General features: G+C 35.8%; 1 protein-coding gene, 1 long non-coding RNA gene, 2 other non-coding genes and 1 pseudogene across 5 annotated transcripts; 3 read left to right on the top strand and 2 right to left on the bottom strand.

Moving 5' to 3' along the window:
• The first annotated feature begins 6,443 nt into the window (after window positions 1-6,443).
• Window positions 6,444-9,310, top strand: LOC105421785 (pentatricopeptide repeat-containing protein At2g01510, mitochondrial pseudogene; annotated as a pseudogene). The gene has a single exon (XR_016058987.1). The product of XR_016058987.1 is annotated as a pentatricopeptide repeat-containing protein At2g01510, mitochondrial pseudogene (transcript).
• An 865-nt stretch (window positions 9,311-10,175) lies between these two features.
• LOC105421780 (seed maturation protein) lies at window positions 10,176-10,936 on the bottom strand. The gene is given in 2 exon segments (XM_011630519.3): window positions 10,176-10,749; window positions 10,751-10,936. Coding segments are annotated over 2 exon segments (240 nt in total). The 5' UTR covers window positions 10,792-10,936; the 3' UTR covers window positions 10,176-10,550.
• A 147-nt stretch (window positions 10,937-11,083) lies between these two features.
• On the top strand, window positions 11,084-11,156 carry TRNAR-ACG (transfer RNA arginine (anticodon ACG)). Its single transcript has one exon. It is a non-coding gene; the product is annotated as a tRNA-Arg (tRNA).
• A 739-nt stretch (window positions 11,157-11,895) lies between these two features.
• On the bottom strand, window positions 11,896-13,688 carry LOC148783913 (uncharacterized). The gene is made up of 2 exons (XR_016044621.1): window positions 13,367-13,688; window positions 11,896-13,216 (listed from the first exon to the last, which is right to left on the bottom strand). It is a non-coding gene; the product is annotated as an uncharacterized LOC148783913 (long non-coding RNA).
• On the top strand, window positions 13,524-13,596 carry TRNAR-ACG (transfer RNA arginine (anticodon ACG)). Its single transcript has one exon. It is a non-coding gene; the product is annotated as a tRNA-Arg (tRNA).
• Window positions 13,689-16,632: the final 2,944 nt, after the last annotated feature.

Here is a 16,632-nt window from a genome sequence, read left to right as displayed (position 1 = left end):
TTTTCCACCATTTAATCCTTGAAAAAGCTGAATAAAGCTGTTTATAGCCTGCAAAACAGATCACATGCCGAAAAAAAACAAAAAAAATGATCAAAAAATGACAAATTTGAAAAAATCCGTGAAGAACACTGTGCAACCAGTGTTCTTCACGGACTCGCCGATTCCGCACAGTGAATCGGCGAGTCACTGTGCGGAATCGTCCGGTTCTCTCTAGAACCGGACGATTCCCGGTTTTTGAACCGATCCGGTACCCTTTTCGTGAATTTCGAGTCGAACCGGGAGAGTCCGGTTCGACTCGGCGATTTTTAAAACGCTGCTTTCGGGTATCGTACTCTCTCTCCCATTTAATCCTCTATCAGTTCAAGATTTATTGTGACGGCCTAATTATCTCTCATATGTGATAGTTGAAAACCTCGTGTGCCTCAACCCAAGCCATTTTTATTTTCTTTTGTTCAAATCCACAGCTTTACTTCCTCTCAGGTCTTTACCCATGGTGCTCTCACCGCTCTTCTCTCTCTAGCCGAATTTTATCGAAGTTCCCTCTTAAATATTTTATGTAAGTGACATCGTCTTCCTGAAAAATAGTTTGTTTTTAATAAATAATGATATTTCCGTCAAGGATCTTTATTTTATAATTTTTGTGTGTAAGTGACATCGTCTTCTTAAAAAATAGTTTGTTTTTAATAAATAGTGATATTTCTGTCCAGGATCTTTATTTTATAAGTTTTGTGTATAAGTGACATCATCTTCTTGAAAAATAGTCTGTTTTTAATAAATATTGATATTTCCGTCCAGGATTTTTATTTTATAAGTTTTGTGTGTAAGTGACTTCATTGTCTTGAAAAATAATCCGTTCTTTTTAAAAATGAAATGAAATAATTATTTCTGCTTATTATCATGAATTTTAGGTACGATAAATTTTATGCGCAAGTGATCTCATTATCTTGAAAAATAATCTTTTTAATAAAATTATTAGAAATAAATGTGATATTTTTGCTGTTAGTAAAATTGTAAGATTTTTTTTTACTATTTTTTAATATTTAGACATTGTAAATTTCATGTGTAAATGACTCCCTTATTATTTAAAAATTGATATTTTTGCAATTGATTATAGCATTGTCATGAAATGTTTATTTGTGAATTGATATCCTATAAATTGTGATGATTCCGTATTCTTGAATTTCTGTAAGAGTTTTTCTATACATATTAAATTGGCAATTATGCTAGAATGTCTTTACGAACTGCTACCTTTCTAAATTTGAGCCCAAAATATTTGATTGGTTATTTTAGAAATGTTATTGAAAGTGACTGTTATTAATGGTTTCAGTGAAATTCATATTAATGATTTCAGTGATATGTTGAGTACATGATATTGCTGCTTTCGGATGTTTAAAGAGATTTAGAAATATTTTAAGTATGTAAGTGGACTCATCCCGTTCGCTAGTGAGGTATAAGTGGACCTATCCGGGACGTCAGTAGGGATTAAGTTGACTCATCCGGTACGCCGGTGAGAAATAAGTGGACCTGCAGGGATTAAGTGGACCTATCTGGGGGGCCGATAGGGATTAAGTGGACCCATCAGGACGCTGATGGGGTATATAGGTGACCTACTTGGGACGCCAGTAGGGTATTTTGTGAAATCCTTTGAATTATGCACTGCCATTAAAATGTTATATGCATTTCAATTATTCAGATTATACTTAATTATGTATTTTTTAAAGTGAAATTGTTAATGCATTTCTGTTAATAGATCTCCTATTTGAAAAGGTTGATATCTTTCAATCATGATTATTTTTAAGATTATGATGATCACTTACTGAGTAGCCAAACTCATCAAACTATGGTAAACTTTTTCAGGATAACTGCGGTTTCATTTTGAGTGCCCATCAAGATCCACTCTGGAAGATATTGTAGTTGTGCCTAAGCTTTCATTTGTTACCTTATAAGTATTATCCACTGTAAATTTGTCTTATCAAGAGTGTATATATGTTTTGACTGTCATATCTCAGGAATATCTGTATTGTAAATTCTTGGGGTGTGACACATCTATAAGAAGTTTCTTATTTAATATGAATTATTAGTCTTATATATATGGGATGAAAGTACAGAGAATTTATCTGTCCAATTTGGGTTACCATATGGCAATGGTAATTCCTCTAGAGAGAGGGAGGGGCAAAGATGGTGTTTCGTAGACTCCTCAAGATTGAGAGGCTTGCTTCTTTCCCCTTCAATGAATTTCTAAAAAGAAAAAAAGGCTACTTCAAACAAAATATTAATTATGAATGTCTCAGTTAAGAAAAAGTGGAAATCTTGGATTTGTGTGCATATCAAAATTGATTATCTCGTCGCAGTTTAAATTTTAGTTAGACTTTTCCCTATGGAGAGTAAAATTCCAGTATAGGAATGATTTAATGATTTCCAATATTTTGAAGAAATTTATATTGTGTCATACCTAAAATCTATTGATTATTGATGTTTTATTGGTACGCTCAAAATTGAGAGGCTTGTTTATTGGAAAGAAGAGACTCTCATCGAGATTTTTGGTCGTTCCCCTTTTAGTTAAAAAGAAACTCAGTTTATCGTTGCTCTCGCGTCTCTATCTGGTGTTATCGGTAATAGTTGCCAAAAATAAAGAGAATGAAGGGAGAGTGGTTTAAAAAGGTTTACTCGACTTGCGTTTTTGTCAAGGTTTAGAGAGGTAACTCTATGTTCCAAAATATTTGATATAATTTTCATTGGTATAGTGGATTTATGTTTGACGTGCCCGTGGATGCAACCCTTTTGGGACAAACCACATAAATATTTGTGTTATGTGTTTCATGATTTATTTATCGTATTTTATTTGCTAAAAATTAACCCGTCGGGTTTGGAGCTTTCATGCACAACAAGTGGTATCAGAGCCCCGGTTTGGGGTTTTCGGTATGGTAGTAAAAGTTTCGAATACAATATTCTAGGTGGAGAAATTTTATGGAAAACACTATTTTTCAGCAAGAATCATGAAAATTTTTATTTGGCAAAATATGAAGAATTTATGAAGCTATCAAGGTGGACATTGTTGGATTTGGTGCGATCCAAAATCAACAGATAAATAAATTCCATATTGTGTGGGATTGAGATATTCTCATATTACGTGGGATTGAGATTGATATTGATAAGGTTCCTGAGGGAAATAGAAATAAAAAAAGGATTATGACGCTTTAATATATATTTTGGTCTTTTGAAATATATGTAACATCTATAATAAGTTTCCTATTTATAAGGATTTCTACCTTTTATATATATATATATATATATATATATATATATATATATATATATATATATATATATGAGATGAAAGTGTAGAGAATTTATGTGCCTAATTTGGGTCATGATATGGTGACGGTAATTCGTCTAGATAGAGAGGGGGGCAAGGCCTATTGTATATATGATGCAAGGTTTCCTCTTAGAGATAAGATAACTTCATGTGGAAAGAAACATTGTAATGGTACCTCTTGTAGACTCTTAAAAATTAAGAGCCTTGTTTATGGGAGAGAAGCGGTTCTCATGGAGATTTTGGGTTGTTCCCCTTTTAGCTAGAGAGAAACTCAGTTGAGAGACTTGTTTATTGGAAAACAAGATTCCCATGGAGATTTGGATTGTTCTCCTTTTAAGAAAAGGAAGTAGAGTGATTTACTTTAGTTTTTGTCGAGGATTAGAGAGATAACTTTATGTTAAAAAATATTGGTATAATGTTTCAAAATACTTGTTGTAACTTTCATTTGTGTAGTAATTTTTTGTTTGCCAAGCCCGTGGATGTAGCCATTTATTTGTCAAAAGTCAACCCGTCGGATTTAGAGCTTCCGCGCACAACACCAGCCACTCCCCCATGTACAACCCAAGTCGGATTATACCCAATCCCTCCACCACCACTACTCCCCATGCACAACCGGCAATCACCTCCTGCCAATCGGCTGCACCACCGGCAAAGGCGAGCCCTGCCCCTGCCCGACCACCATGGCGCCGTGAGGCTCCACCTGTTGTTGTTGACAAAGTGCTAAACAGCACACTAACTCGTATCTTTCCAGCAATCGATCTGTTTTTGGAGATCCTGGATAATTCCCATTCAACCATGCATCGGGTAGTTGTCTCTAGTCGTTTGCGTCGTACATGATGGATTTTATGGGCTGTGTCGATTTTGAGAATGTTGCTTACGCCGAAGAAAAGCGATGAGCATTTTGGAACTCTGGAACTGTTTTGATTGATCGAGTGGGAAATAAGGGGCCGGATGAAAGTGCCCTGCTACTTGCATGGTGCTCATGCTTGTTCCAACTAATAATGGTTTCTTCGGTTGGATTTGGTGGAAGCTTCTGTCTTCCAATCTCACTTGTGCCACAGAGGCAATTTACCCTAACCAATTTTTTTTTCTCACTTTTTACTTCGAAGTTAACAAATACCCCCTAGTCATAGAAAAAAAACAAAATGAAAATCAAGATAGCCTTTGGAAAGCACGTGGTCTAGCACAAAATAGGGGCGGTCCGGCATTTTGCTTATAAAAAGCATGCAGATCGGCTAAAAATAAGGATGGTCCGGCACTTTAGACATGCAGTCCAACACAAAATAGGACAGTCCGGTACTATAGGCATTTTCGTCAAAAAAAAATTGAATTTTTTGACTTGGGGGTATTTGTAGAAAAAAGTGTGCAAAGAAAGTTTGGTTGAAGGTACTGAGTGTTTTTTTTTTTTTTTTTGAGATTCTTACCTATCGTTAATGAGTTCGATTCCTTTTTCTCATGGATATTCGTTCTTTTCTCTCCTTTTTTTATCTCTGCTATTAAATTCTCTCACTTTCCCAAATATTACTTCGTTTAGTTTCTCTTTTTTTTTTGTTTTTTTGTTTAAGCCTGACTTCTATTACTTTCCCAGATATTACTTTGTTTAGTTTTTTTCTCTAGTGTGCAGTTTTATCTTTCATTTCTTTCCCCCCATCCACTTTCCAGAAAATGCTTGTCGGAAAATGAATATAGCTACTAAAATAATTAATGGAATTCATAAAATCTCAAATAGACTCTTATCAAAATTATTAAATAAAGATACTATATATGAATTCAAGCAAAAGCAAAATAACTATAAATCCAAATACAATAAAATACTGTATAGTAGGATCTAAGAAAATATAGACTAGGTTCTAAGAAAATATAGGCTTGGGTTACCTGGCTAACCAACCCGCTCATGCATTTGAACAAGAACAAAAAATAATAATAAATTTTAAATAGCAGCCAATAAAAAATTACACACGAATATAATAAAAAATAAAAAGTTACAATATTAAAAAAATAAAAAAATGCACAATATAATCACAATAAAAAGTTTATAGAGAAAATATTAAAATTAGTCTTTAATCTCCTCCGGTGCCCTATTTGCTCCTATGTACCGTACTTAGCCTTCTACTCTACCTATTAACGGCTTTTTGTAGTTTTCGAAATTGTTCTCATAGAAGTTACGTAAAAGGGAAACACATGAGAGGTATTTAAAGAAGAGAAAATGAAATAAAAACTGATCATAATCAAAGCATATGTTATTGGAAACGTTGAACGCATGGCTAGTTGTGCTTTGTTAAATTTTAATTCTAATATATTTTTTAGATTTTTTCTATTTTTTATTTTTAAATTTTTTTTTGGTGCCCCTTCCCAGATTTACAATTTTCCATTTTTTAGAAAATTTGAAAATACTTCCAATCACAAATGCATTATATTTAGTGTTTTTAATTCAAATATATTCTTTCTATTTTTTAGATTTTTTAAATTGTTTTGGTGCCCCTACTTAGTTTTACATTTTTCCATGTTTTTAGAAATTTTGAAAATACTTCCAATCACAAAATGCATTATATTTAAAATCTATAGTTTTTGCAAATTTTTAACCACAATTTAGTTGTGCTTTATTAAATTTTAATTCGAATATATTAAATTTTTTTGGTGCCCCTTCCCATTTTTTTAAATCGTTTAGGAGTTACTTTTTTTAATATGCTAGTAGGGTGCTTTGATAATGGAAATGGAAACCACAATGTAGTAACTAAGGTACGAGTGCTCTACCACAACGATCGAGAGCCTTTTCCCTTAAGTATTTCAGAATAAAAAAAAAAAAAAAAGGTCACTTTGCCTTTACTCTCTTGATGAACGGACTTAATTCGGAGACTTCTTTTTGGATATGAAATTTTTGGATCCACATTATAGTCACCAAGTATTTTCAAGAAAAAAAGTTGAGATTTGGAGTTTCATCGCCGTCCAATCAATGGATACTGGTGATTGAGAGTAGTTGGATCCACCAAAATATGAGATCAAGCGAGTCGTATTTCCGACCCTCTCTCCATCACAACCATCCGTCGATTGGCTGCTCACAGGCATTTTAGAACGTAGATTTTCTGGTGGACCATGGTACACTTTTATATACCACATTGTACGTTATCACCATTTTATCGCCGTTATTTTGCATTTAACGCCCGCCAGTTTCAAACCACACGTATTACATATAACGAGAAAACATAGCCGTTACGGATCTCTTTTTTGCAAAGCCTCCCCCTGCTCACTGTTGCTTTATGCTCTCTCTCTAAGACTTTCTCTCTGTCCTCTTTTCAATGCTTCACCCTGTATTAAGTGCCCCCAAGTTTTTGCTATCGCCATGAACTTTGCTTTCTCTTCTTCCTGATGCTTACCCCGATTAAGCCCCTGCATTGCTCGTCGATTTCTCGCGTTCTCTTACTCTTCTCATTCGATTCCTTTTGTTCTCTCTCCTCTTCAAAACCAAATCACAAATTTAAATTTTATTCAGTAGCTCCTCAAATTCTCACTGAAACCAACCGATGGTCCTCTTCGAACCGTGCCTCTCATGGCTTCTATTCATCGCTCCTCCAAGACTGTGTGTACCAAAAGGCTATTAAACCAGGTAAACAGATCCATGCCCGCTTGCTCCAAATGGGCTTTGGGTATGACCCCATTTTGGCCACAAAATTAGTGAATTTGTATGCTATTTATTGTGATTCTTTACCTTTTGCCCGCAAACTGTTTGATAAAATCCCGAAAAGAAACATCTTCTTATGGAATGTGTTGATCAGGGGCTATGCTTGGAATGGGCCATTAGAAGAGGCTCTGAACCTCTATTACGATTTGCTAAAATTGGGTTTAAAGCCTGATAATTTCACCTTACCATTTGTACTGAAGGCTTGTTCAGGCCTCACGGCTGTTAAAGCTGGCGAAGAAATCCATGAACATGCTATCATGATTGGTTGGGCCTCCGATATATTCGTCGGAGCTGCCTTGATAGACATGTATGCCAAATGTGGCATTGTTCGTAAATCTAGAGAAGTGTTTGATAGCATGCACAAAAGGGATGTGGTGGTTTGGAATTCCATGATAGCGGCTTATGGTCAAAATGGTTACCCCTTGGGAGCCTTAAACCTATGTCGAGAGATGGCAGCTAGTGGGGTTCGGATGGTTACGGTCGCAACACTTGTCACAATCCTATCTGCCTCAGCGAGCCATGGGGCCATGGGCATGGGACGTGAGATCCATGGCCATGCATGGCGCCATGGGTTTGATGGCCAAGATAAGGTGAGAACGGCTCTTATTGATATGTATGCTAAATGTGGCTTGGTTAGAGTGGCTCGAAGGCTTTTCGATGGGTTATCAGAGAAGAGAGTCATATCATGGAATGCGATGATAGCCGGCTATGGCATGCATGGCCATGTATGTGAAGCCATGGCCATGTTTGATGAGATGAAGAAATCAGCGGCTGAACCCGACCATGTAACGTTTGTTGGGGTTTTATCGGCTTGTAGCCATGGTGGCATGATCAATGAGGGGCAAGGGATTTACGATTCTATGACTAGGGACTATGGTATCGAGCCAAGAGTTGAGCATTACACTTGCATGATCTCTCTCCTCGGCCACTCGGGTCGATTGCAAGAGGCTACGGATCTCATTTTAGGAATGCCTGTTAAGCCTGATTCAGGCATTTGGGGTGCTTTGCTTTCTTCTTGTAAGCTACATAACAATGTGGTTTTAGGTGAATTAGCATTAGAAAAGCTGATCGAGCTTGAACCCGATGATGCAGGAAACTATGTTCTTCTGTCTAACTTATATGCTCAAACCGGGAATTGGGAGGGTGTGGCGAAGATGAGATTGTTAATGAAAGAGAAAGGGTTGAAGAAGAGCATTGCTTGTAGTTGGATAGAGTTTAAGGGCAAGGTCCATGCTTTTCTAGCTGGTGATATATCTCACCCCAAGTCTGATGAGATCTATATGGAGCTTGAAACACTGGGGGGTCTCATGAAACAGTTAGGTTATGTTGTGGACACTGGTTCAGTGTTTCATGATGTGGAGGACGATGAGAAGAGTAGCATGGTTTGTAGTCATAGTGAGAGATTGGCAATTGGGTTCGGGTTGATCAGCACGGGCCTGGGTTCGAGCCTTTTGGTGACGAAGAATCTTAGTGTGTGCAATGACTGTCACACTTGGATCAAGTTTGTGTCGAAGATTGCAGAGAGAGAGATTGTTGTTCGCGATGTGAACCGTTACCACCATTTTAAAGATGGGTCTTGCTCTTGTGGTGATTATTGGTGAATTTTAGAGAGGGATATCAGAGTTGGGTTTTGGTGCACTATGGTGCAGCTGCTGGTGAATTTTAGAAAAACTGGTGAAATTCATATAGAGAAGCTGATGTTATAGAGATAGGTTTGATTCTTTGGCGCTTCTCAGACACTGGAAAAGAAGAAACACATTTAAGAATGGTATATTTTGGGAGATGGGCTTTTTGCTCATTACTGGTGAATTGAGAGAGAGAGACTGATCTTGGTGATGGGTTTTGAGTCTCTATTTCTTAGTGGTGATTTGAGACGTAACAGGAATTGTCAAGAGGTTGGCTTTGGAATTGTGAACTCTTGCGCATCCGAATTGGAGTCATTCATTTGGGATTCATTTGAGGATGGTTTTGAGATTCTTACTCCTGCATTCGAATTGGAATCAATTCATCCAGAGGAAGATTTAAAAACAACTTTCTGGAGAAGACAAAGACCATCTGATAAAAGTCAAGTGCAGTATGAGATACAGTTCAATCAAGGGAAATAACATATATCCCTGCCATGAAACTACAATCCCAAATTTAATATGAAATTACAAATTTAATAAAGGGTAATGTCTCTCTCAAGGGAAATGTCTTTCTCATAGAGAATTCTGATTTCTCATACCCTGTTAGTATGAGGCCAATTGTTATCTAAATTCCCAACCATCTCCACGCATGAATATGTCAATAAATCATTTACATATACTGAAAAGAAACAACTTATCTGGAAATCCATTTTAGTAATAATCTATGTGCAAAATTGCCATTTGAGTGATCTATGTTACCTCTAAAATTTTTGGTAAAATACAAAATGCTCACGCTTACATGAGGAGGAATTACAAAAAGAGGTCGGTCGGCACACTTTTATTTTTTTTTCAAAATTACCCTTCTGTTAACTCGAATTTTGATTTTTTATTTTTTTAATTTGTAGGGAAATGCTTGAAAAAACTAAAAAATATTTCAAAAAAACAAAATTTTAATTGAATGAAGAGCAATTTTGAAAAAAAGAATATTTTGTATTTCACAAAATTTTGCGGTCTGTGAATAGATCTCTCTTTCCATTGTGACAGTTGTGCATCACCACCAAGGTTTAGAAAATCGATGACCCAATTCAGAATCAAAAGATCCAGATCAGGAATGGTCCAGGACGATTCGGATTAGGCCAAAACATGGGATACGGGTCCTTCGCCGATTTTTTTGCGGAACTGCCGATTCCAATGATTCTTCATCGAGTCCGACCTATTTTTCATCGAGTTGAGGGAAAAAAAAAAAGATGAACAGTTTTTTTTTTGAATTATTATTTAAAAAGGTTTGAAAAAAAAATTACCGATTTTGCTGATTCTTCCCATCCGATCCACCAATTCCCCCGATCCGACACGGGTATGGGTGTGACCGATTCGAGTCATCGATTGGTTTTTTAAAACCTAGATCACCGCTTAAGGATATACACACACTGATTCAGCTTCATGATCTTTGATGCTAAAATGGCAATCCATCTCATGAGAAGTTCTTCAATATTACTGATATATTGGTAAAAAATCACACTATTTAAAGTAAATCATTCTCGTAAATTTGGTAGTATACTCATCAATTATTTTCTTCTTCATTTCCTTGGGGAAGAACGGGTAGAACTACACTTTACGCAAACATGTCACAGAGAGAGCTACTGTGCTGCATTTCTCTCATACACAAATCTGAAGTCTAATTCATCTTCAAAAGCACCAATATACAGAGTATAGACCATTATTCATTAAGCTGCATATATAACTATTTACGTTCCACTGAACTGCCCCAAAAAAAAAAAAAACCTTTTTTTACTCAATACTCACTAACTCGCACAACCAAACTACATGAAAGGGCAAAAAAAAACAAAATCTATGTGTTCATTTCTATCACTAAGGTAACGACAACCAAACTACAGGAAAGGGCAAACAAAAAAGGAAAACCCATAAACTGTTACATTGTTGTGCAATAACCAGTGCCTGTAACACGAAGATCTTGCTTATCTTAATATTTGCCAGCCCCAAAAACAGGGCCACCTTTGCCAGCAGCGTCCTTCACTTTATCCTGCTCCTTCTCTATCTGTATCCCACCCATATCTTTGGGTGACCTAAGGTCCTGCCTGGTCTTGTTCAACCCTCCTTCCACTGATTCATGTATATGAACCTGGGGGTTGTGCTCCTTGTGCCCCCGACATTCTCACTCCCGCCTCTCAGTAAGTTATCTCTTGTTTTCCTACAGTTTTCGAGCCTCCTGTCCCATTAAATCTCTCTCTGATACTCACTCCCGCCTCTCGGGAAGTTATATCCTGCTTTCCTATAGTTTTTGAGCCTGCTGTCCCATTAAATTCATCTCCAGAAATATCTTACATGGTGTGGAGAGTTGCATCTCCTTTATCCATGAACCTTCCTTCTAATCGCCACGTTGGGAATAGGAGTATGGACCTCATCTTAGAAATTTATTTAATTTTAATAATGCTTGTATCCGACGACTCCATGGCCCAATGGATAAGGCGCTGGTCTACGGAACCAGAGATTCTGGGTTCGATCCCCAGTGGAGTCGTTTTTTCCTTTTGGACACGATTTCTCTTATATTTTCTTGTTTATATTTCGTTTTCTCCTATTTTTATATTTCCTTTTGGACACGGTTTCTTTTATATTTTCTTTTGGACAGGATTTCTCTTATATTTTTTTGTTTATATTTCGTTTTCTCCTATTTTTATATTTCCTTTTGCACACAGTTTCTTTTATATTTTCTTTTGGACACGGTTTTTCTTATATTTTCTTGGACCACCGATTTGCATGATGGATGCTTTATACCTCTGTACTTCATATTGAAGAAAAGTGGTCCGACTCGTGAAACAATTTTTTTTTTCATTTTAGAGTATTTTGAAAATACTTCTGGTCTCGAATTGATTTTTTAAAAATCAATTTCTTTACTACATTGGTAATCTCATTTGGATGTATTGTGTTTAATTTTTTTAAAAGTATATTTCCTATTTTTTAAAATTTTTAGCTTGAAAAGTACTGAGTCGGTCAATTGAAAATTGGCTCTAAAAGCTATTTGTGCCACCGATCTTGTAGATCCATAAATGCTTAAAAATAGATATCCAGTGTACGTTGTTTTAGGGCTTGAAATTCTAATTTCACGATCATAATGATAGATGGCCGATTTGAAGTTTTACATTTTTCACAAATTTTGAGGCGATGCTTTGCATTTCCGTAAAAGCTTTTTCCTTATTTTTAACATTTCTCTATTTTTTTAAGGTAAAAATTAATATAGAGCCGAGACAACAATCAAATTGGAGCCTACCAAAAAAAAATTTCACTAAAATAAATTGTTTTGATACCCAAATGAGAGAGAGGGTTTCGGAGGGAGAGAGAGCGAGAGAGAGAAAATGGAGAGAGAAGAGGTTTGGGAGAATCTCGAGAGCATTACACTTGCATGATCTCTCTCCCCACCCACTCGGGTCGATTGCAAGTGGCTACGGATCCCATTTTAGGAATGCCTGTTAAGCCTGATTCAGGCATTTGGATTTTGGGGTGCTTTGCTTTCTTCTTGTAAGCTACATAACAATGTGGTTTTAGGTGAATTAGCATTAGAAAAGCTGATCGAGCTTGAACCCGATGATTCAGGAAACTATGTTCTTCTGTCTAACTTATCTGCTCAAACCAGGAATTGGGAGGGTGTGGCAAAGATGAGATTGTTATTTGTTAACGAAGGAGAAAGATTTGAAGAAGAGCATTGCTTGTAGTTGGATAGAGTTTAAGGGCAAGGTCCATGCTTTTCTAGCTGGTGATAAATCTCACCCCAAGTCTGATGAGATCTATATGGAGCTTGAAACACTGGGGGGTCTCATGAAACAGTTAGGTTATGTTGTGGACACTGGTTCAGTGTTTCATGATGTGGAGGACGATGAGAAGAGTAGCATGGTTGGTAGTCATAGTGAGAGATTGGCAATTGGGTTCGAGCCTTTTGGTGACGAAGAATCTTAGTGTGTGCAATGACAGTCACACTTGGATCAAGTTTGTGTCGAAGATTGCAGAGAGAGTGATTGTTGTTCGAAATGTGAACCGTTACCACCATTTTATAGATGGGTCTTGCTCTTGTGGTGATTATCGGTGAATTTTAGAGTTGGGTTTTGGCACACTATGGTGCAGCTGCTGGTGGATTTTAATCAGAAACTGTCCTTGAAGTTGATTTTATGGTGCACTTACTGGTGAAATTCATATAGAGAAGCTCATGTTTTAGAGAAGGGTTTGATTCTTTGGCACTCCTCAGACACTGGAAAAGAAGAAAACATTTAAGAATGGTTATATTTTGGGAGATGGGCTTTTGGTCATTCTGCATTGCTGGTGAATTTAGAGAGAGAGAGAGAGAGAGAGAGAGAGACTGATCTTGGTGATGGGTTTTGAGTCTCTATTTAGTAGTGGTGATTTGAGACATAACAGAAATTGTTAAGAAGTTGGCTTTGAAACTGTGAACTCTTGCGCATCCGAATTGGAGTCATTCATTTGGGATTCATTTGCGGATGGCCTTGAGATTCTTACTCCTGCATTCGAATTGGAGTCGATTCATCTGGAGGAGGATTTAAAAACAACTTTCTGGAGAAGACAGAAGACCTGAAAGTCAAGTTCAGTATGAGATACAGTTCAATCAACGGAAATAACATACATCCCTGCTATAAAACTACAATCCCAAATTTAACATGAAATTACAAATTTAATAAAGGGAAATGTATCTCTCTCATAGAGAATTCTGATTTCTCATACACTGTTATTATGAGGCCAATTGTTATTTTCATCTTTGCCAGCCCCAAAACAGGGCCACCCAGCAGCGTCCTTCACTTTATTCGTCACAAGGAATAGACATCAATGCAAGTTCTAATGTTAACAATTTATTTAATTTTTAATAATTTTTCCGATTCATGACTCCATGGCCCAATGGATAAGGCGCTGGTCTACGGAACCAGAGATTCTGGGTTCGATCCCCAGTGGAGTCGTACTCTCCTCTCTCTGTTTCCGGTCCCGTAATGTAGTTATGGTTACTTCTTGGACACGGTTTCTAGGCGAGCAAATGTAGTTGCTTTCTTTTGGACACTGTTTCTATGCGGGGCACATATACATATTTTCGTTTGGACACTGGTATCTATTTTCTTTTGGACACGGTTTCTACGCAAATGTAGTTATTTTCTCTTGGACACGGTTTCCATGCCCCAAATGTAGTTATTTTCTTTTGGACACGGTTTTTATGGTGGCTCGAAATGCAGTTACTTTCTTTTGGACACGGTTTCCATGCGGGCCCGAAATGTAGTTATTTTCTTTTGGACACGGTTTCTTTGCGGCTAGCCCGCAATAAATATATCTTTTAAATATAATTTAATGAATATGAAAAAAGGTAAAAAAATTGAAAACTAAAAATAATAATTATAGGGAAAAGTTTATATGGAGCTGAGGGTCTAAACAATCAAATTTGAGCCTATCTCAAAAAGTTCACTAGAATAGGTTGTTTTGATGCCCAAATATCTTCAAATTGATCATCTCGACATGCATGGACATAAGAAAAAAATAGCTTTCAAGTTTTGAAAATAATGTATTTTGTAACGCATTTTTACACCGTTAATTTACAAGATTTTCAAGTTTTCATAGATCTGTCGATCTACACTATTTTTGAAGCTTTTAACTTTATAAATAAATATGAAAATATATTTTAAGGCTATAACAAAAATTTCCAACAATGAAACCACATTTCTCAATACTATTTGAAGGTAGGCTCTAATTTCATTGTTTAGAGCCTAGGCTCTATACAAACCGCACCCATAATTATATAAATAAAACATTTGGGTTGTTAGTTACACTTGTTTTTAGATGAACCACCAATTTGCATCCATCTTTAAAATGGATGCTTTATACCTCTGGACCGTATACTGTAGAAAAGTGGTCCGGCCCATTTGAAGCAGTTTTCCTTTTCATTTTAGATTATTTTGAAATCAATTCTTTACTACTTTCTTAATCTCATTTGGATGTATTTTGTTTACTTTTTTTAAAAGTATATTTCCTATTTTTAAAATAATTTAGCTTTAAAAGTACTGAGTCGTTCAATTGAAAATTGGCTCTAAAAGCTATTTGTACCGCTAATCTTGTAGATCCATAATGCTTAAAAATAAATATAAATATACGTTGTTTTGGGGCTTAAAATTCTAATTTCACGATCATAATGATAGATGGTTGATTTGAAGTTTTCCATTTTTGACAAGTTTTGAGGCGATGCTTTACATTTCCATAAAGCTTTTTCCTTAATTTTAATATTTTTCTATTTTTTTAGGAAAAAGTTTATATAGAGCCTAGGCAACAATCAAATTGGAGCCTAAAATTTCACTTAAAGAACTTGTTTTGATGTCCAAATATCCTCAAATTGATAATCTCGATATTAATATGTATGGACATAGAAAAAATATATGGATTTCAAGCTTTGGAAATAGTATATTTTGTAACTCATTTTTTGACCGTCAATTTTCAATATTTTCAAGTTTTCATAGATATGTTGATCTACACTATTTTTAAAGCTTTAAAGTTTTTAAATAAAGCTAGAAAATATATTTTAAGGCTCTCACAAAGCTTTCCATTATTGAAACTATATTTCTCGACATGATTTGAAAGTAGGCTCTAATTTGATTGTTTAGAGCCTAGGCTCTATGAAAACCATACCTTTTTTTTTTATGGGTGCAGTTTGTATATAGCCTAGGCTCTAAACATTAAAATTAGAACCTACCTTCAAATCGTGTCGAGAAATGTGGTTTCAATATTGGAAATCTTGTGATAGCTTTAAAATATATTTTCATCTTTATTTATAAAGTTTAAAGCTTAAAAAATAGTGTAGATCGACGGATCTATGAAAACTTGAACATCTTGAAAATTAAAGGTCCAAAAATGCATTACAAAATACACTATTTCCAAAACTTGAAATCTATTTTTCCCTTAGGTTCATGCATCTTGATGTTGAGATGATCAATTTGAGGATATGTGGACATTAAAACAACCTCTTCTAGTAAAGTTTTTGAAGTAGGCTCTAATTTGATTGTTTAGAGCCTCGGTTCTATATAAACTTTTCCCCATTTTTATCTCTATGCCCAAAACCCTATACAAAAAGTTAATTTTTTTAACGAAAATACCTTTCTCTCATGTAAGAAATCACTTTCAGATCCCAATAAAAGGAAACTCGTATTGCATTTGTACAACGCCGGATTGCTCACTTCAAAACACCTGACCTCACTTCAAAACACCTGACCGCTACTTCACCAAGCCGGATTGCCATTCAAAATGCAGGACCGCCATTTCAAAACCACGGATAGCCCCTTCAAAATGCCCAACAGCAACTTCAAAATGCCGGACTGGCCATTTCAGCAAAAAATAATAGTCGGACCGCCACCATAAAACGTTGGACCGGCCATTACAGCACAAATAATTGCCAGATCGCCTGTTCAAAATGTCGGATCGCCCACTTGAACGAAAATAATTAGTTATGTGAGGGAATAGCATTTTTGTCCAAAAAAAATGAACTTTTATAGGGGGTATTTCCTAAGAAAAGTTTGGTGGAGTAAAATGTATAAAAATTCCATTTGGGGGGTTTGCAATTTATTTATTTTTAATGTGGTTGGAATTGCAGAAAACAGAAAAAAATTTATTTTTTTCCATTTTTTGGATGTGGTTTTCTCTAGTGCGGTTATATATTAGCATCATGAACCTGCTTATTACTTCATTTTTTTATGTGGTTGGAATTGTAGAAAAAGGAAGTAGTTTTCTATTTATCTTTCTCCATCCACAAAAAAATCACCATGGTTGGTTCAAATTTCGCAAATCCAGACCATATCAAACCATAACCAAAATTCAAAATATGAAAAAAAAGTTATTCGGTGTTACTAACATTGAACCATGGCAAAACTTTAATAAAAAAAAAAAGCGGAAAATGTTTATACAAGGTTGCAACTTTATAATATAGAAGTAATGTGTACCTAAAAAAAAGAGTGTTTCAAAGTTGG

This window comes from Amborella trichopoda, chromosome 1 (genome assembly GCF_054954075.1).
Source record: "Amborella trichopoda isolate Santa Cruz 75 chromosome 1, AtrichopodaSantaCruz75HAP2 v2.0, whole genome shotgun sequence".
Lineage (NCBI taxonomy): Eukaryota > Viridiplantae > Streptophyta > Magnoliopsida > Amborellales > Amborellaceae > Amborella > Amborella trichopoda.
The sequence above is the reverse complement of the archived record's forward strand: the minus strand, read 5'-3'. Positions and strand labels throughout refer to the sequence as shown.